Source organism: Eutrigla gurnardus, assembly GCF_963514095.1.
Source record: "Eutrigla gurnardus genome assembly, chromosome: 11".
In the NCBI taxonomy this organism is placed as follows: domain Eukaryota; kingdom Metazoa; phylum Chordata; class Actinopteri; order Perciformes; family Triglidae; genus Eutrigla; species Eutrigla gurnardus.
Genome location: NC_139925.1, coordinates 28,762,773 through 28,786,628, shown reverse-complemented (window position 1 = coordinate 28,786,628; position 23,856 = coordinate 28,762,773). Strand labels below are relative to the sequence as shown.

Below are 23,856 nucleotides of genomic sequence, written 5' to 3'. Positions count from 1 at the left end.
TTGCCTTATTATTTTGGTCGCTTTGATCTCATGGCTTTATCTAAAGTTCTGTGCATTGTGCTGTGAGTAGGCCTATTTATATGATGCAAGGTCTGGTTAATACAAACATAGAATGATAATACAAATGTACTGAAAAGAATGTCTTCCTGTACATGGGATATCATTCATTTATTTCCACATGTTGCCTTTCTGTGTGTGTGTGTGTGTTTGGTTTGCTTCTGTGTTCTATCGCTTGAGCACCATAGTCACGTTGACTTTGTTGTCCGACTTGACAGCGCTTGGCTACGGTCTCTTTTGTAGCCCGCCCCCTCAGACACCTGCAGCTCTCGTCGGTGTGATAAGTCAAGTCAAGTCAAGCCAAGACCATCCTGAGCAAGCCTACTTTTTTTTTTCTGAGCAAGCCTACTGTGCCCTGTGTTTTCGTCCACGTTACAACCTCCGCTCGGTGTGACGTCATCAGGGAGCGCCGTACGGCTGTCAGTAGAGTTCGGGGGAGTTCAGCAGCAGCAGAGACTGAATGAAGACAAAAGTGAATAAACGGTTTATATAACGGAGCAGCTGCTGACGGTTTCTGCTCGGTACGTAAATGCACATTTTACGGTCTGGTCTGTTACAAAGGCCGCTGTTGAACCAGTGCTAAACCCGTTAGCATACTGCTAGTTTATCACTTCACGCTAATCGTGTTTCTAGGTTCTAGTTCGCATCTGTAGAAACAGCAGCTCTTCTTTAAACAGCTGTCACGACACGTGAGGGAACCTTTGATTGCGTGAATGTCATGTTACACTAGCTACTCACTAAACGGAGCAAGTCGTTAGGATTCCACCAAACCAAACCCCATTCGAATATCTGCCAATTGTATACCGGTTTGCATGTAGGCTTGGTTTGCATGTAACATTGAAGGAGACTATTGAACTCCTCCGCCAGGCTCAGTGGAGCTCAACATGCAGCTTGTTGCCGTGAGAACTAATGTACTCACACAGAAACCCAGATACATCCAAATCATTTTACGAATCCATATGTGGAAATGCCATTGGTACGCAAACACCAGCAGTCTTATTTCAACAGCTTTTTCAGCGGTCAGAGATTTTCAGTTAAAAAGAACACAATTCTGTGAGACTAGCTGCAGCAAACCTCTGGATATTCAATATAAAGAAACTAAAAAAAATAATGGTATTCCTGCTTTTACATCTTATTGACATAAGTGGTGGGGACTTATGAACAGCCCGTTGAGTCAGTAACATGAATCCACACCAAATTCCATTAAAATGTCAATTTAATGTTAGATTGCATGTTGGCAAGCATTATTAATTAACGATGTATTTTCTTAAAATTCATGGGCAGGCTCAGTTCATTTATTTATAGATGAACTCCACTGAGCTACCATTGAACACCATTAGGGGTGTGAATCTTTGGCTTCAGAGCGATTCGATTAACGATACAGTAGTTGGCGATTCGATTCAAGGACAATTTTTTTTTTAACTATTCGATTCAATTCTGTGAACAACGATTCGATTCAGTAACTTGTAACCAAAATTCTATATCCATGAAATAAACATGCAATAATGTGAGTGAGACTATCTGTATTCTTCCGAAAGGTGAAAAAATAAACAGACCACAGAATTACTTATTTAACATATTTATTCTATAAAAAAGTAGTCCTGCATAATATTTTATGCTGAATACAAAAATGTAATGCTCAGTTATTTTTTAACATTTTTCAATAGACTACATGCTGGCAGGGGAGAGTTTCTTAAACATATTTTAACATTAATCATAAGTAAGAATCACGATTCATACGGTTAAACGCATTTATATCGATTATTGGTGAAGCCAAAAGGATTCATTCTATTTATTTATTTTAGCAGATCGATTTAGTTGAATCGATAGGACTGACAAGCGATTCATCGATTAATCGAATGAATCGTTACACCTGGGTCATTCCGTGTCATTTCATCAAATTTCTGAAAATCTTCCCACCTGACCATCTCAGAATGTCCTGAAAAAATTCAAGTACAAAGACACACTTGTTAATAGGACTAATCCAAAATATTAGGTCTCTACTGTCAATAGTTTCCTCATGAAACATCATTGAATGAAGGGTAGTTTAGACGGTTTTTGGCATCATGCTCTGAAAAGCCATTTTTAAACAGCAATATCTGGAAGACTATCTCACCTGTGGCCTTCAAATTTTTTTACAGAGTATATCTGTTACTAATAGCCTCCAGACATGGAATATCAGGGATGTAGCTCAATGATAACCTAGTATGGCAGGTACTTAAAAAGGGGCTTGTTGAAATAAAGTAGTACATTTGAAGAGTGGCTGAGCTCCCATTTTTGTAGATAAAATACTTCTATCATTTCTGCCTCTATCTCTGGTGTTGGCTTAAACATTCTACAAAATATGGTCTCTCTTAGATTATTAGTTTCACAGATATTAAGGCTCAAAAATGGAAGTAAACACATCTTTGCCCAACTTCAGAGTCATATTCCAAAAAACTGACAACAAGTATCAGGTCCAAACTTACTTTTTTTGAAAGATCATATTCTTTTTAAAATCATATAAAAAAATCGGGAGGGTGTTTTGCCTCATTTTGTCGCAGTGATTTTTTAAAATCCTGATATTGGTGGGGTTTTTGTGTCCGTTTTTGGTACTGCATGTCTTAATATCCTACAAGTAAACATCACAGCAGGGCAATTCAAATGTGTTTTTTACCATTTACCAAAGACTTACATGTGACTAAATGCTACTGATAAATTTAGCCTTACGAAAACATTAAAATGTAGCACAGTTGTAGTTACAGAGGCAATACGTCCTTGAATGTGAGTTAAACATGGTGAAAGCAGCTTTTAATGTCTTAAACCATGAACAAACACAGCATAATATTGAAGACTGTACATTTTGTCATACTTTAAGTATATAAATTACACAACCAAATCAAATAATAATCTTAATTTGAGCATAAAGATTTTACATTACAGTAGAAAAGTCTCCAAAGTTTGATATTGAATAACAGTTTGTCTCTATGCTCACTATGAGACAATATGTGAGTTATGATCAGAAATGGTGGATAGGAAGTATCAGAGATGTTTCAGATGAAGATGAAGATGTACTGGTTCAGTTCATGCACCCACATGACCCTACCAAGAGTTTCTACTGGCCAAGAAGAGAAGACATGTGCAATGTCCCACTGCAGCATAGAATTGCAAGATTTGACGTTCCCTCTACAGAAACTGGGCGCATGTATGCCATCAAAAAAGATGAGCACAACAGAGCAGAGATGTACATTAGACAATTTGTAAAGTGACTGACAAATTAATGAATGTGACGAAGGAATTGGATCTAAAAGATGAAAAATGTGTGATCCCTCATAGTGAGCATTAGGGCTGTTCGATTTTGCCTAAAAATAAAATCTCGATTTTGTTCTCTCAAAATCCGATTTTCGATTACGATTACGATTATTTTGTGAAATGACAAAAGGCAAAGAAATTATTTCAAATATGCTGCTTTTTTATTGAACATTTCCCCCATTGGGCTTTAAATGCAATTTGCTCTTATTAAACAAAAAATGAATGAATAAAGTGCAAAACTCTTTTTGTAAAATAAATAAAGTTTGAAAAAATATAAGAAAAAAATCAGCAAATCAGCACTTGCAAACATACAGTAAGTTATATTTCCAATTAAATAAAACAAGACATTTTCTAATTAAACTAAACTGGGTCTTTGCATGCTAAATAATAATGTAACCCATGAAGGAGGTAGAGGTGTGTGAAAAATCGATTTTACGAGTTTCACGTTTTAACATCGTTCTAAATACATAATCGCGATTACGATTTAAAATCGATTAATCGAACAGCCCTAGTGAGCATAGAGACAAACTGTTATTCAATATCAAACTTTGGAGACTTTTGTACTGTAATGTAAAATCTCATGCTCAAATTAAGATTATTATTTGATTTGGTTGTGTAATTTATATACTTACAGTATGACAAAATGTACAGTCTTCAATATTATGCTATGTTTGTTCATGGTTTAAGACATTAAAAGCTGCTTTCAGCATGTTTAACTCACATTCAAGGACTTATTGCCTGTACAACTGTGCTACATTTGAATGTTTTCGTAAGGCTAAATTTATCAGTAGCATTTAGTCACATGTAAGTCTTTGGTAAATGGTAAAAAACACATTTGAATTGCCCTCCTGTGATGTTTACTGCTAGGCTATTAGGACATGCAATACCAAAACCAGCCACAAAAACCCCACCAATATCAGGATTTTAAAAAAATCACTGCGACAAAATGAGGCAAAACACCCTCCTGATTTTTTAATATGATTTTAACAAGAATATGATCTTTCAAATAAAGTAAGTTTGGACCAGATACGTGTTGTCAGTTTTTTGGAATTTGACTCTGAAGTTGGGCAAAGATGTGTTAACTTCCATTTTTGAGCCTTAATATCTGTGAAAGTAATAATCTAAGAGAGACCATATTTTGTAGAATGTTTAAGCTAACACCAGAGATAGAGGCAGAAATGATAGAAGTCTTTTATCTGTAAAAATGGGAGCTAGGCCACTCTTCAAATGTACTACTTTATTTCAACAAGCCTCATTTTAAGTACCTACCATACTAGGTTATCATTGAGCTACACCCCTGATATTCCATGTCTGGAGGAGATTAGTAACAGATATACACTGTAGAAATTTTGAAGGCCACAGGTGAGATAGTTTTCCAGATAATGTCGTTTAAAAATGGCTTTTCAGAGTATGATGCCAAAAACCGTCTAAACTACCCTTCATTCAATGACGTTTCATGAGAAAACTGTTGACAGTAGAGACCTAATATTTTGGATTAGTCCTATTAACAAGTGTGTCTTTGGACATTCTGAGATGGTCAGGTGGGAGGCATTTGATGAAATGACACGGAATGACCCACCTCTAAACACCATATTCATATAAATATGGATATAGTGTTGCAATGGTAGCAGTTACTCAGTAATCAGAGCTAGTAACGTGAATCTATACCAACCTCCATTCAAATAGCATTCCTTTTTTTTTAAACTTGGGCGCTACGACTGATAACTAGATGTTTTTAACCTTTGGACATTTCCAAATAAAGTTGTACTTCAAACAGTGTGTGAATATATTGCTATAGTGACAGCGCCGTACTTATCAGAGCAACATACATGAATCCAAACCAAAGTCCATTCAGATTTTTGTCAATTTATTGTCAGTTTAAATAAAAGCAGAGTGAATTATATGCACATCACGAAGGTGCCAGGCTATCAGTACAGCATCATTCTGAAAAAAGGGTGAATAACGCCTGCACACTGCTCCAAGCCACAACTTTGATTCCGACCTGACGAAGATCCAAGCAGCATTGAAATGTTGTCCTTGATAAAAAATGAATGAAAATTTGAAAAACAGATTTACATTTTGTTTCCCAGAAGCCATTTTCAGCCAACTAAAACCCTTGAATGATGAGAAGTGTGTGTGTTTTTTAAATCTTCCAACAGACGATGCAGTTTTTATAGCTCCCCACAGAATGAGTCGTGATGAAGAGACCAAAGCTGGCCGGAGTGTTCCTCTTTGTGAGCTGCTTGCTTGCCTATCTGATGTTCGTGAAGCGTCACTACACCGCCAAAAAGCCTGAAGCCTACAGACTACCTGCCCACCACGGGCCTGGCTCGGACAAGCTCACAGACGATCGGCCCGCCTTTGCTGCTGCTGGACAGAGGTTCCAGTATGGCATCATGTTCGACGCTGGGAGCACTGGGACCAGAATCCACATTTTCAAGTTCCAGATTGAGAACAATGGTAAAGTAGTGGGAGCTGTAAATGTCCTGTTGCAGTAAACAGAGCAACTTATGTGATTTCATACCAAACTCCATTCAAATATCTGCCAATTTAAGATCAGTTTGCTTGTAGGCAAACGGTGATGTGGAATGTTGGTGAATATTCTAAATTCCTCCAACAGGCTCAGTTAAGCCCAAGATGCAGCTGTTTTAGCTCAAATTAAAATAATTTAATAATTCAAATAGTTAGATAATATTTTTATTTTAAAGAATAATTTAAAAAATCCATAGAGCTTTTAGAAAGGTGCAGAATGACTTCTTGTGAAAACATTTTTTTGATAGTGAATTAAACATTAAAAAAAAAATTTGACAGGTCCAAAATTAATGTTTTGTTTACCTGTGTAGATGTGTGATGTGTGGCTGCGGCTTCTAGCAAGGCTTGTGAGCCAATAAAATAACGGCATGGGTATCACGTGGTATCTCTGCGTAGTCAGGGGTCAAGAGTCTTTGGGGTTACCAGTTAGTGTGGAAAAAACGGAAAAATTAGATTGACTGTAAGCGGGCGGCATTTCGGTACCTCACACCACCGCACAAAGTAACAAATGTATAGCTACATGTTGCACAATGAATTCATACCACGAAAGATTCATCACTGGACATGAGTCTGTCTGAGAGTCACTCCACTCAACCACGAAAATGCAGGTTGTGCAACGAACTGGCAACCCATTGAGGGCGCATGCACTTCGAGCAACAGCTGTGGTGTATCGTGAATGCGATGGAAGGGTGGACTGCGAGTGCGACATCTAGTGGCTGGATGTTATCAACGTTATAATAGCACCTTTAATGTCCGTTGCGGTAAACAGCAACTTTTGTGATTCCATGCCGAACTCCATTCAAACATCTGCCAATTTAATATCAGTCTTTACATAGGTTGAACATTGATGAAAAATATTGATGCATTTTCTTTAATTCCGTCATTAGTTCAAATTGGAATTTCCTGTTGCTGTTGTAACTAATGAGTCCACACCCAACTCCTTTCACGTATCTGGCAGTTTAGTATCAGTCTGTGTATAGGTTTAGAATTGATGATGAATATTAATGTATTTTCTCTCATGCCCTGTTGCTACCAAATTCCATTCAAATACCTCTCAATTAGAGAACGGTGATGAATACAGCAATTCTCTCTGGTGCCTGTAGTTGACTTCTCTGCTTAATTTGTTATGGTTCTGGTCTTGGGTCTGGTCTGATAGTTAGATCAGATACTAATATTTGGAACAGAGGTTGATATGAAACAGGATATTTGGAAGTTAAACCTCTGTATGGATCCTTTCAGATTAAATTGTAAAGGTTTACGCAGCGTTCCTCACTGAAGTGCTTTTAGTGTATTTAAAATCCACACACGTTGACCCTGAACATTAATTACCAGATGTGAGTCCCAACAGACAAGAGGAGCTTTCAGCCTGTAAGTCCTGCTCTGCTGTGGAGCTGCTGCCAGACTCAAAATGGACACAAACTCATTAGTGCGTTTTAGAGGTTTTTGGTTTATTAGGCTTAGAGAAAGTTTCCTGCAGAACTCGGCCAAATGCCTTCGTTATCGCATTTACTGCTAAGCTAAATCACACAGGCTGAGTGCCGTTTTGGCTCCTTTGTTAGCATCAGAGCTAACCGGACTAATGGCAGCACCTGTTAGTTATACAGACTGGGATTGTCATTAAGAGCTTAATGACAGCTCAAATATAGGAACAGTTCCAGAGTCAGTGAGTGAGAAAGATGGCATTAAATTAAACGTGCTTGTAAAACACTAAGGCATCAGGACTTATTGCCTTACTTTCACCATATCTGATTCAAACGGATGTCTTTATTCTCCCTCTCCGCTGAAGCTTAGACATGTGAGTTTTATGTTTTTATCATTATTTCCTGCAGAAGCTCCCAAACTGGCCCACGAGACGTTCAGAGCCATCAAACCTGGGCTGTCTGCGTACGCTGACGATCCAGAGAAGGTCAGGTTAACAGCAACTACTTCATCTACCTGCTAAATAAAATCTTATATTGTTTCTGGGTACAACAGAAGACCGGCTTGGATGGCCCCTTGCTCCATTTCTAAACTAAATCAGATACAAAATGAGTTGACCACCAGAAAATGAATGGGTAATTAATCTCCTGTAATTCATCAACACATAATCCACAAAGAGCACGTGTCAAAGTCTTCTTTCTAACGTGAAGTGGACAGAAAGGAGAAGTCGGAAAAGTTCACAAACACCACTTCAACTCAACACAGATTCTTCTTCACTTACCGTGGAGTCCTTCTTCAGCTTTCCCTCATCAACTTCTGTGTTTTTGTTTGGTATCACAGTTTTGGTATGATGACGCTCCACGTTAACACTACTTTGACTAGGAATAGAAGCTAAAAACGGGGCTCCGTAGAGAGAAGTAGCGCCCTGTAACTCACCTCTTCTGTGACCTTTCCTCTCTGTGCCCTCTTATGTGTCCAGTGTACAGAGGGAATCGTGGAGCTTCTGAAGGTGGCAAAGTCCACCGTCCCCCCCTCCAGCTGGTCCAGCACCCCTGTGGTCCTGAAGGCCACTGCCGGGCTCCGCCTCCTGCCTGGAGAGAAATCCAAGCACCTCCTAGACAGGGTGAGACACACACACACGCTAACGTTTATTGTCAGACAAGGTCTTCAGATCCAATACAGACCTGTAACCTGCATGGAATGAATTTAAAAATAAAACATACCTGATCCTTAGTGGGCAGAGGACAGATCTATACCCGTACTGATCCACACTGGCAGCAGTCTGATGGGGGGACCGTTTGCAGCGATCACTGTTCGTTACTATGTTTGTCATTTTCCTTAACCTGTCTGCTTTCACCGGCCCCATGTCGGGTCGTTTTTCACTCGTTTGGCATTCATTCCGTTTAATCGCATATTATTTTGAATGCATCTGCGTCATATTATACATCATTTGAAAGCTGCGAGTCTCGTGAATCGAACAAAGCCAGCCGTTTTAGGCTCACGGAGACACATCAAAATATATCAGCTTTCTTCTTGCGTCTCTGGGAGTGAAGGCATGTAGCCTATGAGACAAGTCACGTTTTCAGCACGAGGACCGTTCACAACTCGGCTACGCACACACACATAAACAACAATGGAGGAGGAGAGAGATGCATGTTCGCTAGCTGGAAATACAGTCACTATTTTGAGTTTGTGTCAGCTAAAGATGGCGATATTAATGTTTGTTGTACTCTGTGCTGGTGGCAAAACAGCTACAAAAACACTACATCTAATTTGAAGAAACATTTGGAGTCGCAGCACAGCAGTCAAACTTACAGAGCAAGTCCCAGCAGCTCGTAGGAAGCAGACGCTGCTGTTAAAATGCACTTCCAATAAAGTGAGTGGCATTTTTATGTTGTCGGCAGCTGCTGAATGTAACTAATAAAGTAACACCTTCCATATCATGTCTTCATTTTTTTTTCTCAGCATATTATGTTTATGACATTCAGTGTGTCACAAATCAAATAAAACGTTTTTAATTAAGTATCAGAGTATGCCAAATAATTGATAATGAGTGAACAATAAAATAAAGTTAATTAACTACAAAATAGGAATAAATACATATAAGATTAATGAGTTCTTGAAAATGACACAAGTATTGAATTACATTTCAAAGCCAAATAATACATGATAATATGTAAAAATGTAATAAACATACTCTTTTTGAGGCAGTTTTAGTTAAAGATCCAATCAAACATCCCTTGTGAACTTATCAGTCAATAAATGATCAATCATATGAACGACTGTGTTATAATAATGATAACATCATCATCATCATCATCATCATCGTCATGGTCCTGTCCAAAAAAGAAATGGTTTATTAAAGCTCTGAGGTTATTAGTAATAACAGGACAACCCCAGGGAGCCAGAATGGGATTTAAACTGAAGCTGTGCCCTCATTATCAGACTGTTCCCAAATCAGCCAACCACAGAGCTGATTACACGGAGATCGGATACGAACATTATTATAGATATAATTATATTCAAATATAGTAATACATAAACAGTGAGATATGTAATGCACCTCATGACTTTTAAGTACAAAATATTTATTCTAACATCTAGAATTTCCTGAAAATGGTGAAAATTGTAGTCCCTATAATCAGTGTCACCTTTTAATTCAGCCAATGGTAATAAGTCTCTCAGGGCGCACTCCCACTACACCAACCGGACCGCGCCCAGGCGGTCCCTAAGTCCGGATTGTTTGGCCAGTGTGAGTGCTCTGTTCCGTACTGTTGATAAGTGTGTAGGACACAGCGGGATTCTGGGTCGGGCTTGAGCGGTACCTAGCGGAACCAGACCGATACTTTAATAATAAAAATGCCGCTCTGTCCACATGCACTGATCCACAATCCAAGTGTTTACCAGAAATATTTGACAGACTTGTCAGTTAAGTTTCAGTCATGTTCTCGGTTTTGTTCTCTCTTGTGATGACTTCGAAACGGCACTTCTTGAAAACAACATCAAGCCATGCGTGTGTCGTATACAACGTGATGACGTATGGACAACAGGAAATCGGGCCGAGGCCCGTTTGGGTGGAGCAGTGTGAGTGCAAACCGGCTGGAGACCCCCTGTGGGCATATTTAAAGTTCACCAGGAAGTTACCGATGGACAGAGAGGGGTTTGGTGTTAAGTTAATCAATTACCAGTCGATCAGTTAAAGCTAAACACACTGGGCCTCATTTATCAAACGAACGTACGACCGAAAACCGTGCGTACGACCATTTCCACGCAAACTTCGGCATTTATCAATTTGGACGTAAGCGGAAGCTGCGATCAGATCTCACGTCAGGTCTGAGCTCGTGTACGCAAATTCGAGTCTGTGGATTTGCGGTGCAGCACAGCAAAATCTGGCGTAAAATAATGAACAAACCTCAGCTGTCATTAAGCATAAGCAGTCACATATTTAGAACAGATCAAAACGGATTATTAAAACGAAAACATTTTCTTTTGAATGGAGTGCCCTTCGATGTGTCGGCGCAGCCAGATGAGCCCATGCCCATGGAGCCGTGGCCCGCACAGCCTCCACAGCGGGCTATACGGAGGAGACAGGACCTCATTTGTCGCTTTTAAAACGTAAAGTATACCTTAAACTCTTGCAAATGCTCTGCAGTATGAATCAGTAATGTGAAGTATTGTTGGTGGAATTGGCTAAAGGCATACTAAACACAGACAACATTTAGTCATTTAAACATTTTATATATGGCTTTTCATTGATTTCTTTTAGTGTCTCATTAATTGCGTCAAGTGCGCCGACGACTGAGGCCAATAACCTGCATATCTCCCCTTGTCTCTCCAGGACCTCTGCCGTGATCAGGTTCGGTCTGGGCGCAGCACGGGGGGCCGAGGGCACACGCTCACACTCGGCAGTAGTGGGACTGCTCTGGGGAGCAGATCTGGCTGACATCATGCTGGTGCCTGGCTCTGAAATATTTAATACAATAAAAATGTCACCCATGTAACATGTGTAAGCCTAATTATTTGTAAGAAATGGTGTACAGTCTGATTTTTTTAATGCAAGCAAAAGGGGGTTGTTGGTTACCATTCTGCTCTGGGTCTGCTGCGAGTGCGTCTGTGTCATCTCCACCACTTATGCCACAGATCGACTCCGACCCAATTAAGGAGGCTATTTTTTCCTCCGTCCCCGTCAAGATCAGACTGGAGTCTGTTTGGCCTCCTCCAGTCTGCCTGATGCTGCGTTTAAACGCAGCAACGCGTTTCTTGGTGGCCAGCTTCATATCCGACCATTTTTTCTTGACCTAAATGTAAAGAATAGTTTTGATCAGTTAGCAGACATAAGCTTTTAGGCTGCGGATGAAAAGATTCATTTAAGTCGTTAGGCATGGGTTAAGTTATTGTTAATTATATTCAAACCTCAGCTGGAGTCCGTTCCTCTACGGCAACGCTGTTGACTGCCTCCGTTATCTTTTTCCAGACAGCGTTTTTGTGAGCCCCTTTTATGCCACCCTTCAGGCTGCCAAAAAGCACTGTCTTGTTGTGTTCCACCTCCGATGTCAGGATGCCGATCTCCGTGTCAGAAAAGTTTCTTTTCTTACCCATGTTTCGTCTCTCCATGTTTGACCTCAGTGGGCGAGGCCTCCGAAACAGGAATATTTATGGGCGTAACATGTTAATGACGATCGAATTCAGCCGCCGCATTTATCAAGGCCCGCTCATTCGTACGCTGAGATTGGTCAGATACGAACGTTTCATAAATCGCACGTGTGTCCTGTCGTAAGACCAAATCTGCGCTCAGATCTGCGCCCGTTTTCACGCAAGATTGATAAATGAGGCCCACTGTGCTTCTGTTTGTGTGCAGGTGAGGGAGCTGTTTGTGGAGTCTCCCTTTCTGTCCAGAGATGACTGTGTGTCTATCATGGACGGCACTGATGAAGGTACGAAGTCTTTAAAGCAGCTCTGATGTATATTTGTGTAATATCAGTGTGTTGTGTGTTCTTTTCACAAATATCATTGCAGGAATATTAATATGCAGGAAAGTTGTGCTCTATAGATAAAACTGCCTTGACCATCATGCGTGAACCCATGCAAGAAATGTTCCTCAACATCTCAGGGATAGACAGTGTGTGTAAAAACTTTAGAGACCAGCTGGTGGAACCTCGTCAATCAAATCGCGATATTTCTCTTGGCCATATAGAAACTATCAATATCGAAATAAACCTTTTGGTAACAATTGCTTCGTCAGTCCACTAGATGGTCTTGAGTTTTTTCTGGCATGGTCAAGGGTCATTGGGATTGACAGGAAGTCGGTCCAAACAAAGATTGGTCAGTCTGTCTGCTCAACTGACAAACACATTTTGCTGCAATAAAAGAATGATCGAAGCGAGATGAAGTGAGTGAAAATATCTTATTAGATAAAACCACCATGTAAAAACAGCTAAATGGTCCATTATTGTTTTTTTGTGTCTCTATGGTCGCAACAGCTGTGACTGGATATATATTATGTCTTCAAACTTGGCAACTTATCAGACTTTGGAGGTAAAAAAGGTCATTGTAACCTCACAAAAATTAAGTAAAAAATGCTAATTCTGAAAATTTCACACAAATTTCAATGATAACAGGCAAATTTTCGCCTAGCCTAGTGTGAGTTTGACCGGGGGAATAATTTGTGTTTATTTGCATCACTCGTGCCAGTTACGCCAGCCAGGGCTTACCTCCATGTAGACACCAACAAGGTTTCATGCATCATGGCTGAAATCAACACTAGTGCTGCTTTGTACATGTTGAAGTCCCAGATCCACCAGGAACCCAAACACCATCCTGTCTGGGTTCATGACATCATCCAGAGGTGAGTTTCACCGACCTGTATTCACTGGATCTAGCAAGACACATGTTGGCACAAACGTATACCTGGACTCAAGGATGAACTGAAGGGCAGCGAGGCGGTGGTTCTGGTCTGTGGCTGCAGAGAGCTGACCCCTCATAAGGTCTCATCCTGAACATGATCCTCATCCCTTTATACGTTTATTAGATTACAGAGACTTTGTGCATCTCTACATCTCTTCATCTTTTCATTTGTTTAATCCGTGAAGCCGCTCACATGATTTTCCTCCTCCTCAGAGGTCCCACTCTGATTTCCCCAACGAAAACCACCAATATGGAGGATTAAACAATATTATAAATGACGTGAAGCTGGAGACAAACCACACTGGTGATTTGGCTTTAAACACAATGGAGTCAAACATGAACCATTTATATAAACTACTGTGCATCATCTCTGAGTTGAAGCAGATTTTCAGTTGATGGATCAGCTGAAGTGATGAGTTAAAAGCATGATGATGATACTTCATATAGTTTCAAGTCTTCTTCAATCCAGCATGATGTTCATTTACTATATTATGGTCCATTTAGAGTCCAACAGACCAGAAAGCAGGGGATGCTTAAGGGTACCTAAGCTGCTGATTGACAGGTTGCTACCACGCTACCAATGCATTTAGCTACTAAGATGACTTTAACACTTTAAGTTGACCTTGAATTATATGAAGCTAAGTTTGTTAACAACTTCACACCAGAATCCAGATGGATCCAGATCCAGTAAGGGTACTGCTCTGCCACTTGAGTTCATCAGATCCACCCGTCGCTCCTCCACAGTCCAAATATGGTCACTTCCTTCACTGGGTGCAAACATTCAATGGCCAAAATGCCGAATTCGAAGCTTCAGAACGATTGGGAGATGTCACCATGACAACGTCCACTTCTTACATACAGTCTATAATACCTTATGCTTGTAATGTCTCACTGCTGTAACGTCACATATGTATGTGGCTATAAAATATTGGGCCACTTGCAAATGTATTCTACCAGCTCACAACGCAATTGTTACCAAAAGGTTAAACTTGAATTTGCAATATTAGTTGTTTATATAATAGAACATCGATACTTGGCCTCCCCTCCCTACTAGACGAGTTAGCGTGGTGTGAAGACCTTCGGCGATGGCGTTTTCATGGATCTGCTCTGTAAGAACCTGTTGTGAATCGCAGGTGTTTGCAGGTCATGTGACTGAGTTAATAGTTTAAAAAAAGTATTCCTGCATCGTTTATTATTAAATGGTTCCAGATGTGAACCCCTCCACTGCCAGATGTTGGCTCCTGGTTGACCTTTCTTCATCTGTACATCACAATGCTGCACTAATACCACTGTAGTTTCTGTGTGTGTGTGTGTGTGTACACATAAATATAGATATAGATATAGAGGGAGTCACATGAATGTCCTGTATTTTAAACGCTCGTCCACTTATAATCCAATCCTTTTTAAAGTAGTTCATACAAGCAATTATGGCCATGTGGGATAATGTCCCACTTAATCTTGAAGGGGGGTGGGAGGGAGGATGATTATCTTCCCTGTTGATTCCTGAGGCTGAAATTTTTTCTCCTTCCCCCTGAGTGGGATCATAAATGTCTTTTAATGATTACTGAATTAACTTCTTATCCCTCTCCACTTTTCTCTAATGGACAGATTCCTGCTCCCTTTCAGGAGTCTGACAAGCTTCCATCAGCCTTATTATCGCTCCCATACTCTGGTTCTGGATGCTGCTTATCCCTTGCCCAGATTAGCGCCCTGAATGGAGGCAACTTATTGTTAATGCAGGGGGCGGCGGGGTGCTAAGTGCCGGTGTTTAGCTTCCTGACCCAAAGCCGAGTCTCTCTCCAGCCACACTTATTTGTTTTGTTTGGAAATAGCTTCTTAGAGTTTAATGTTTAAGCTCCTATGATACACTTTCTATCAGGCCCTGTAATCATCCAGTGCTGCATGCTGACGGGATCAGAGGTCGCTGGTAAAAGGTTCTAATGCATGTAACTGAGTGGCACACACTAATGTTGTCTTTGAGTTGACCTGAATACGCAGATCCTCAGTGAGATCCAACATATCTCACTTTAGATCTTCAGCTCCATGCTGCTTCATCAGACTTCTCCTCTGTGTGAACACGTTCAATGAGTTGAACAGTTGAGTCCGTTGGCAGTATTTGTTCTTATTGACATTTAGATTTGATTGACGTAAGGAAAAAAAGAGCAGATTCAAACAAGCATGACAGAGGTTAAAGACAAAATAGTACGCGTCAGTGTTTCTTGACTTTATACACTATATTGCCAAAAGTATGTGCTCACCTACCTTGACTCGCATATGAACTTAAAGGGATAGTTCAGAATTTTGGACATAAGACCTATTTTCCAAGCGAGCCGGTGTGTTCGAGAAGTCTGGAGAAGTTTTCAAGAAATTTCATTCAGTTCTTCTAGTTGCCGAGTTCGCTTATGCTATGGCTATCGCAAGTCAATCATTCTTAGCTAGCATGGCATTAAAAACAGTCTTGCCCACTCCACAGTGCACCTGAGGCAAATCCATTGTAACGGCAGACTATCGATGTACATATGTGTTGATAGAATATTTTAAATAAAACCAACCTTGCATTTTTAAGGATTTCTGTCTCAGCAGCAGCAGCGTGTCATACTTCCTAGTAGGCTATGGCAGCGGCGGACTGATATCACCTAGCACTTATAAGTTACCGGTTCTATAATAGTTTGTTTACCTGCTGTCATTGCTACAGACGCAGAGTAGCCTGCAGTGCTAGTTTCTTCAATCTCACAGAAATGGACACTTTTGGAGAATATACTGAAACTTTTGAAGACTCTGATGAGATGTTTTTTTCCACCCAAACCCAACTGTACCTGTACGAGCCTGAATATACAGAGGAAGAATTGCGCGAGAGGGATGCTTAAAGGGCAGAACGTGAACGAGCGTCTGTGGAGACCTAGATAGCCCCCGCTGGAGCTGAGAACCGGGACCGAACAAACGGAGACTGGTGGTGCCAGGAGGGAATCCCCCGCAACGCGTCCGAGGGTTTACGGGTCTACGGACGGAGCAGTGGTCCGGGTTCGCGGTGCGTAATTGTGGGTTCGCGTGGCCGTGGGCTGCCCGGTGTTTGCGTGAGGTCCAAGCGCTTTTCACCCAGCTCTGAGGGCACGAGGCCCGACAATTCGTCCTGGTTTGATTGCCTATTTACAGGCAGTATTTCGGGCGGCGCATCTTAGAGTTTTGAGTCCGACAGAGAGTCTGCATGTGTGGATTCGCGGAGCCGGCCGCTGCCCGGTGTTGGTTTGCGGTCCAAGGGCTTTTCACCCAGCTCTGAGGGCACGAGGCCGACTATTTGTCGGTGTTCATGTGTCTATTTACCGGAGGGAATCCCCGCAATGCGTCCGAGGGTTTACGGTTCTCCGGGTGGGGCAGTGGTCCGGGTTCGCGGTGCGTAATTGTGGCTTTGCGTGGCCGTGGGCTGCCTGGTGTTTGAGTGAGCTCGGAGGGCTTTTCAGACAGCCTTGGGGGTATAAGTGCCGACAGTTTGGCCCGGTTCGATTGCCTATTTACGGGCAGTATTTCGGGCGGCGTGTCTTAGAGTTTTGAGTCCGACGGAGCAAAGTAAAATTCCGCTGCTGCTGACAAACTAGTCCCTCAAAAAATGGATGATTCATGGGATGCGAGGTTAGTTTTGTTTCAAATATTATTCTATCAACACAGATATGTACATCAACAGTCTAGTGTTTTAATTGATTTGCCTCGGCTGCACTGTGGAGTGGGCAAGACTGTTTTTAATGCCTGTCTAGCGAGAACCATTGACTTGCGCTAGCCATAGCATAAGTGAACTCGGCAACTAGAAGAACTGAATGAAATTTCTTGAAAACGTCTCCAGACGTCTCGAACACACCGGCTCACTTGGAAAATAGGTCTTATGTCCAAAATTCCGAACCATGCCTTTAAGTGACATCCCATTCTTAATGGATAGGGTTTAATATGACGTCGGTCCACCCTTTGCAGCTATAACAGCTTCAACTCTTCTGGAAGGCATCCTACAAGGTTTAGGAGTGTGTTTATGGGACTTTTTGACCATTCTTCCAGAAGCATATCTGTGAGGTCACACACTGATGTTGGACGGGAAGGCCTGGCTCTCAGTCTCCACACTTACTCATCCCAAAGGTGTTCTATCGGGTTGTGTTCAGGACTCTGTGCAGGCCAGTCAGGTTCATCCACACCAAACTCTCTCATCCATGTCTTTATGGACCTTGCTTTGTGCACTGGTACACAGTCATGTTGGAACAGGAAGGGGCCATCCCCAAACTGTTCTACAAAGTTGGGAGCATGGAATTGGCCAACATCTCTTGGTATGCTGAAGCATTCAGAGTGGAACTAAGGGGCCAAGCCCAGCTCCTGAAAAACACCCCACACCATAATCCCCCTCCACCAAACTTTACACGTGGCACAATGCAGTCAGACAAGTACCGTTGTCCTGGCAACCGCCAAACCCAGACTTGTCCATCAGATTGCACGATGGAGAAGCGTGATTGGTCACTCCAGAGAAGGTGTCTCCACTGCTCTAGAGTCCAGTGGCGACGTACTTTACACCACTGCATCCGACGCTTTGCATTGCACTTGCTGATGTATGGCTTGGATGCAGCTGATCGCCATGGAAACCCATTCCATGAAGCTCTCTACACTGTTCTTGAGCTAATTTGAAGGCCACATGAAGTTGTGAGGTCTGTAGCGATTGACTGCAGAAAGTTGGTGACCTCTGTGCACTATCCACGGGACCCCGCTCCGTCATTTTACGTGGTCTAGCACTTCTTGGCTGAGTTGCTGTCGTTCCCAATCGCTTCCACTTTGTTATAATCCCACTGACAGTTGACTGTGGAATATTTAGGAGTGAGGAAATGTCACGACTGGACTTGTTGCACAGGTGGCATCCTATCACAGTACTTTCACAAATGTTTGTAGAAACAGTCTGCATGCCTACATGCTTGCTTTTATACACCTGTGGCCATGGAAGTCATTCAACACCTGATTTAAATTATTTGGATGGGTGAGTGATAGGGCTGAACGATTTTGGGAAAAGATCTAATTGCGATTTTTCTGACAGATATTGCGATTTCGATTTGATTCACGATTTCCTTCAAATCAAGCTTCAGTGCAATATTCACAATGTACAGTAACATTAAAACATTGAATGCTATTACTCTAATGCAAGGACTAAAGTTAAAAATTGCTTCCAAATGAATTTATTAACAAGAAACATGCATGTTCATTCTTTAAAGTCCTTGACCAATGGCAGTTATTACAAATGAACTAAAAGAGCCATCTTTGACTGTCTTAAAATGTGCAAAAATCCTTAACTGTAATAATTTAATTGTAAATCAAATACAAAAACTGTTATTGAAATCAAATGACCCTTCTAAAAAATATGAAGGGGCTGCACGGTGGTGTAGTGGGTAGCACTGTCGCCTCACAGCAAGAGGGTCCCGGGTTCGATTCCCGGGTCGGCCCGGGTTCCTTCTGTGTGGAGTTTGCATGTTCTCCCCGTGTAAGCGTGGGTTCTCTCCGGGTTCTACGGCTTCCTCCCACAGTCCAAAGACATGCAGGATGGGGATAGGTAAATTGATAACTCTAAATTGCCCGTAGGTGTGAATGTGAGAGTGAATGGTTGTGTGTCTCTACATGTCGGCCCTGTGATAGACTGGCGTCCTGTCCAGGGTGTACCCTGCCTTCGCCCAATGATAGCTGGGATCGGCTCCAGCCCCCCCCCCCCCCCCGTGACCCTGAATACAGGATAAGCGGTAGAAAATGGATGGATGGATGGATGGATTAAAATAGGTGGGTCATTCATTTATGGCTTACCACTTTTTCTTTACACTCCGCGTATAGCTGTGGGACGGCAACCTGTTAGAAGTCGGTGCGGGAGGGAATCGTATATCTTCTGTCCAGCGTGCGGAGGAGGTTTTTAAATCCGTCTTTCCGGTGTCTTCCGCTGCTCTTATCGTACAGAGTTACACTGGCAAAAGATGCTGTAATTGTAGTCTGTTTGCTACAGTGGGCCTGATCATCATAGTCACCGGACTTTTTACCGGACTTTTTCGTCATGCACGCGTCATGCAAATGTCTGTGGTGATTTTTCAAGTGCTGGTGTTGTGCCGTAATCAGCGCCCCTGCCGTGAAATGCACCCTCTCGCGGGAGATTATATCACCGGTATATATTGGTTGTGTTTCCACTGGATGTTGCAACTTTAGCGCGACAGGTTTTGCACAGTACCCGTTTCTGGTGCACTTCTGCAGCCTCAAACCCGAAATACTCCCAAATGACGGACGTGCTGTTTTTCTTGGCGATTAAATCCCCTAACTCCGCTTCTGGTCCAGTTGAAGTAATTTCTGACTAATTACAAATACGGAGCAGGTTAATACTGATTGGTAAGCGTGACCTGTTCACGAGTAGTCTGATTGGTGAGCTTGGCAGGATGGTCGGGAGACGGCATGTGTAAAATAGTTGACAACAGATCCTGGGGGAGTCAGGAGCGCTGCAAAAACCGCAGCTTTGGCGATCACGCGTTGTCTGAAATCTCGATTTCGGTCAGAAAACGATAAATCGTTCAGCCCTAGTGAGTGAATACTTCTGGCAATATAATGTATCTGAAACACTTCTTCAACTCAATGTCTTTAGTTTGATTATTTCATTTTATTGATTTTATCTTTTATTGTCCATCCACCCATTTTCCCTATAAGCAACAACTCCCTTCAGTCTGTGGCATGTTGTGATTATATCACAGCTAAGTATGGCAATATTAAAGTAACAGTCACACTACATTTTACAATTTTTGTATTAAATAAATAATCAACCTGATTGGTTCCTTTTGTCTCACTGTGTCGTATGAGTATGAACTGTCATGGTTGCTGAGCGGCATCAACAATTGTAAAGATTGCATCATTGTAATATGTACACAGTGAACATGGTTCCTGAAACATTCATGCCAGTGAAGCTTATTTGAATATGAATATTGAAATAATCAACAGTTTTTTTCCTATTCAGGGATTTCTGCCTGGATCACCATCAACTTCCTCACTGGTGAGAATAACACGTGTGTGGAACCGGATATTTACTTGTTATTGGATTTTACTGTAGCTCTGTCCCCCGCCCCCGCCCCCCCCCCCCCCCCCCCCCCCCCCCACACACACACACACACACACACACACACACACACACACACTCACACTCACACCACACACACACACACACACACACACCTCCAGGTGATCTTCACAGTGCTGACGCAGCCACGGTGGGGATGTTGGATTTGGGGGGAGGGTCGACTCAGATCACCTTCAGCCCTCAGGACGAGGTGAGTCGGACTGACAGGAACGCCTGGTTCAGACTACGTGACATTAGTGTCGGTACGATGGTCTCCCAATGTCAGATCAGCTGATTTAGATCACACAGGATAGAACCAGGTTGGTGTCTTCATGGATTCCGAACCAGGTTCAAGGCGTTCCGTGCTACTGCCATTGACGTGTAACATTGCTTTAAATTCCCACCAAAGTTCAGATTAATTCAACTTTGGTTGGCGCTGACCTCTCAGAGCTCAGCCAATAAGAGAACAGCTCTCAGAGCTCAGCCAATGAGAAAACAGCTCTCAGAGCTCAGCCAATGAGAAAACAGCTGTGTGTGAAGTAGGGATGCACGATATTGGATTTTTTGCCGATATCCGATATGCCGATATTTTACAACTCATTTGGCCGATAACCGATATCGATACCGATATATATAAATATATACAAACTCGTAACAGATGACGGTTCTTCAAATGGACAATTAAAGTCGCAGTCGGCAAGTCTGGAAGATCAAGTCACATTTTTAATGTTTCCAACACTCATGCGCCTCCTCTCTACCACCGAGCTCCTCGGCTCCCTCCCATCGAGTGCTCGTCAGTGCGCGTGCACCAGATTCTGTGAATGCGCCCATGTCTTCTCTCATCGATAAAACGCCATGGAGTACACTAGTAAAAATTTTTAAACTACATGTTTTAACAGGTTCTACAGCACACAGCATCACCATTTTTACTGATATTCTACCAAATAATTAACTCATTATCTATTTAACGCACTCTTTTAAGTGAAATATGTTAACAGTGCTATGAATATGAATAACATCCCTGCACGCTCACGCTCACAGATCAGTGGAGCAAACCCCCAAATCAGCTTATTATGGTACAGACACACCAACTCCGGCAGCGACGGATGTCGACGCAACGGACCACCGAACGAACCGGCGAGGGGGCGGTTCTGTGTTCAAGTTGGATCAATTGGATAGATGTCCTGCGAAGTGGGCGGGACTTGAGTTTCGCTCTGCCGTTTCCAACATGGCGGCCGGGCCAAAAACGATCTAATTTTACAGTTAAACAACACACTATAGCATGTTTCTGAAAACATTTGAGGCGGGAAATGTGTAGTGCAGTAACAGAATTTGGATCCATATTTGATCAACACTGCCTAGTTTGATGGTTTGAACAAAGTTTCTGGAGCCGGCCGCGTTGCGTTGGACGGACTTCATTTGCATTAAGTTCAATCTATCGAACTTTATGCAAATTCACATACAGTGACGGGGCCGTCAACTCGACGTGCTGTATCCATCATGCGGAGCTCCTGCTCTACATAGACAATGAATGGGATCCGTTGACTTGACGTCCGTTGCCGGAGTTGGTGTGTCTGTACCTTTACACCTCCACCTCACCTGCAGAGCCTCACACACCGCGGAAAGGTTCGGCGTGGGCGAGCGTGCGTGCGCGTTCCCTGCTAAGTGCACAGTGGGACAATCAGTCTCCACCTGAGGGGCGCTTGGCATTACCTCTGACTCGCCGCATAGTGTCGGCTTCAGTGAATATGATCAAACAAATGTTGCCGACTGCGACTTGCGTCTTACGTCTCAAACACACCGGCTCACTTTGAAAAAATTCCGAACTATCCCTTTAACTAGCGGCTCTAATGATAGGCCTAAACAGGAGGGCAGCAGCGCTTATTAAAAGGGGAAATCCTCGTGGCTGGTATGGCTCATCAACGTTCAGCGTCCCCCACGACGACCCCCCCTCACATGCACGAGTTCGACAGTGCGTGCGCGTATAGCCCCGTTCACATACGTCGCTACTCGCCGTCGCTTGCTTTCTCGCTGAATTCTACTCGCTGGCAAAAAAATTCACTGCCGCCGATGGCTAGTTTCAAGCGGCAACTCTCTGTGGAACTCTCTGTTGACGTCAACTGTCAATCATCTCTATTCTACATTCTGATTGGTACTCGCTTGGTACTCACTTCACTAGCATCGCAGAAAGTTGAAGTTATTTTATCTCTGTCCCCGCCCACATCGCATCGCCTGTCCTGGCCACATTCCGCTAGAACACATTCACATTCCATTGACAGTTGTCGCTCAGAGATGGGCGAGTGGCGACGTATGTGAACGGGGCTTTAGTCAAAACCAAAACACCAAGGAAGGCTGAGGAATAGTCACCCACTTATATTAATGATAATAAACTAATAGTTTAAAGGCTCAGCACTGTGTTTAAGTCATTTTTGTTTTCATCTTTTCATGAATGCTTAAACTCCTCAACCCCATTTAGTATGTCAATATTTGTATCAGTACCAGCAGTTTGTAAGAAATTGGTCAGTAATTGATATGTCATATTTTGGATCTCAAAATTCACCAAATTGATGCATTAAAATTAAATTATTCAAAATATGATTTGCATTTTTTCTTTATATCATAGGGAAGATAGCGCTTTATGTTGCGTACACAGTAGATAGAACCTATTCAGAGGGAAATTCAGCTTCTCAGAAGAATTGCCACTTATCAATTAATCGATCGATAAGATGAAACAACGATTAATGAATTACTCGATAATTTGCATCCCTACCGCTGACATAGTTCTCTCTCGCTCTGCTGCAAGTTGAAGTAGGTGACGCATCGCGCACGCAATCCTCGCACCCTCTGGATTTTAATCTGATTTAATCAAGGAAGCAGAAGTCTTTATTTATCGGTTTAATATATCGGCGTGTAATACATTTTAACGTCAATATCGGCCGATACCTTAATAATAATAATAATAATAATAATATCGTGCATCCTTAGTGTGAAGTAGAGAGAATAAAAACAACACCGCAGAAGTGCAATATGCTGAGTATTGCCAAAATATATCTGATTTGTTACCTTTTCTCAATGACAAGTTCTGCTTTTTGTTCACTCTGTTCATCTGACTTCAACCACTCAAGTGTGTGTCCATCTTTGTCTTAACCAATTTCCTGCCAGTCATGCTATGGCCACACATCAGAAGGTTTGGTAGAGAGAGGAAGACTCTCTCTCTCTCTCTCTCTCTCTCTCTCTCTCTCTCTCTCTCTCTCTCTCTCTCTCTCTCTCTCTCTCTCTCTCCCCCTCCCCCCCCTCTCTCTCTCTCTCTCCCTCTCTGTGTGTGTGTGTGTGTGTGTGTGTGTGTCAAACTACCAGGATGACTCTCCATCTTAGAGGCTTTAATCTGTAAATGCCACAATAATCCCAAATAAACACCCTCACATCAGGAGAGGAGGGGGCTTTTTTATTATGTAGGTCAGGCTGCTCCTTCCTCCTGTGATGCTTGCTTCTGGAGCTTTTGACTGTATCACATGGGCTTCATCGACAAGCTGATGAAGATCAGGTGATTTGGTCAGAAT

The 23,856-nt window shown here is 42.3% G+C and overlaps 1 protein-coding gene across 1 annotated transcript in view; it reads left to right on the top strand.

Annotated features, from left to right (window-relative positions):
• Window positions 1-417: 417 nt before the first annotated feature.
• entpd6 (ectonucleoside triphosphate diphosphohydrolase 6) overlaps window positions 418-23,856 on the top strand; it is a 31,221-nt gene continuing 7,782 nt past the window's right edge. Inside the window, exons 1-7 of the mRNA XM_084021660.1 lie at window positions 418-578; window positions 5,508-5,808; window positions 7,710-7,786; window positions 8,279-8,422; window positions 12,158-12,233; window positions 20,198-20,233; window positions 20,419-20,507. Coding sequence (XP_083877786.1) covers window positions 5,547-5,808; window positions 7,710-7,786; window positions 8,279-8,422; window positions 12,158-12,233; window positions 20,198-20,233; window positions 20,419-20,507 — 684 coding nt within the window. The 5' untranslated portion in view covers window positions 418-578; window positions 5,508-5,546. The remainder of the gene's footprint in view (window positions 579-5,507; window positions 5,809-7,709; window positions 7,787-8,278; window positions 8,423-12,157; window positions 12,234-20,197; window positions 20,234-20,418; window positions 20,508-23,856) is intronic.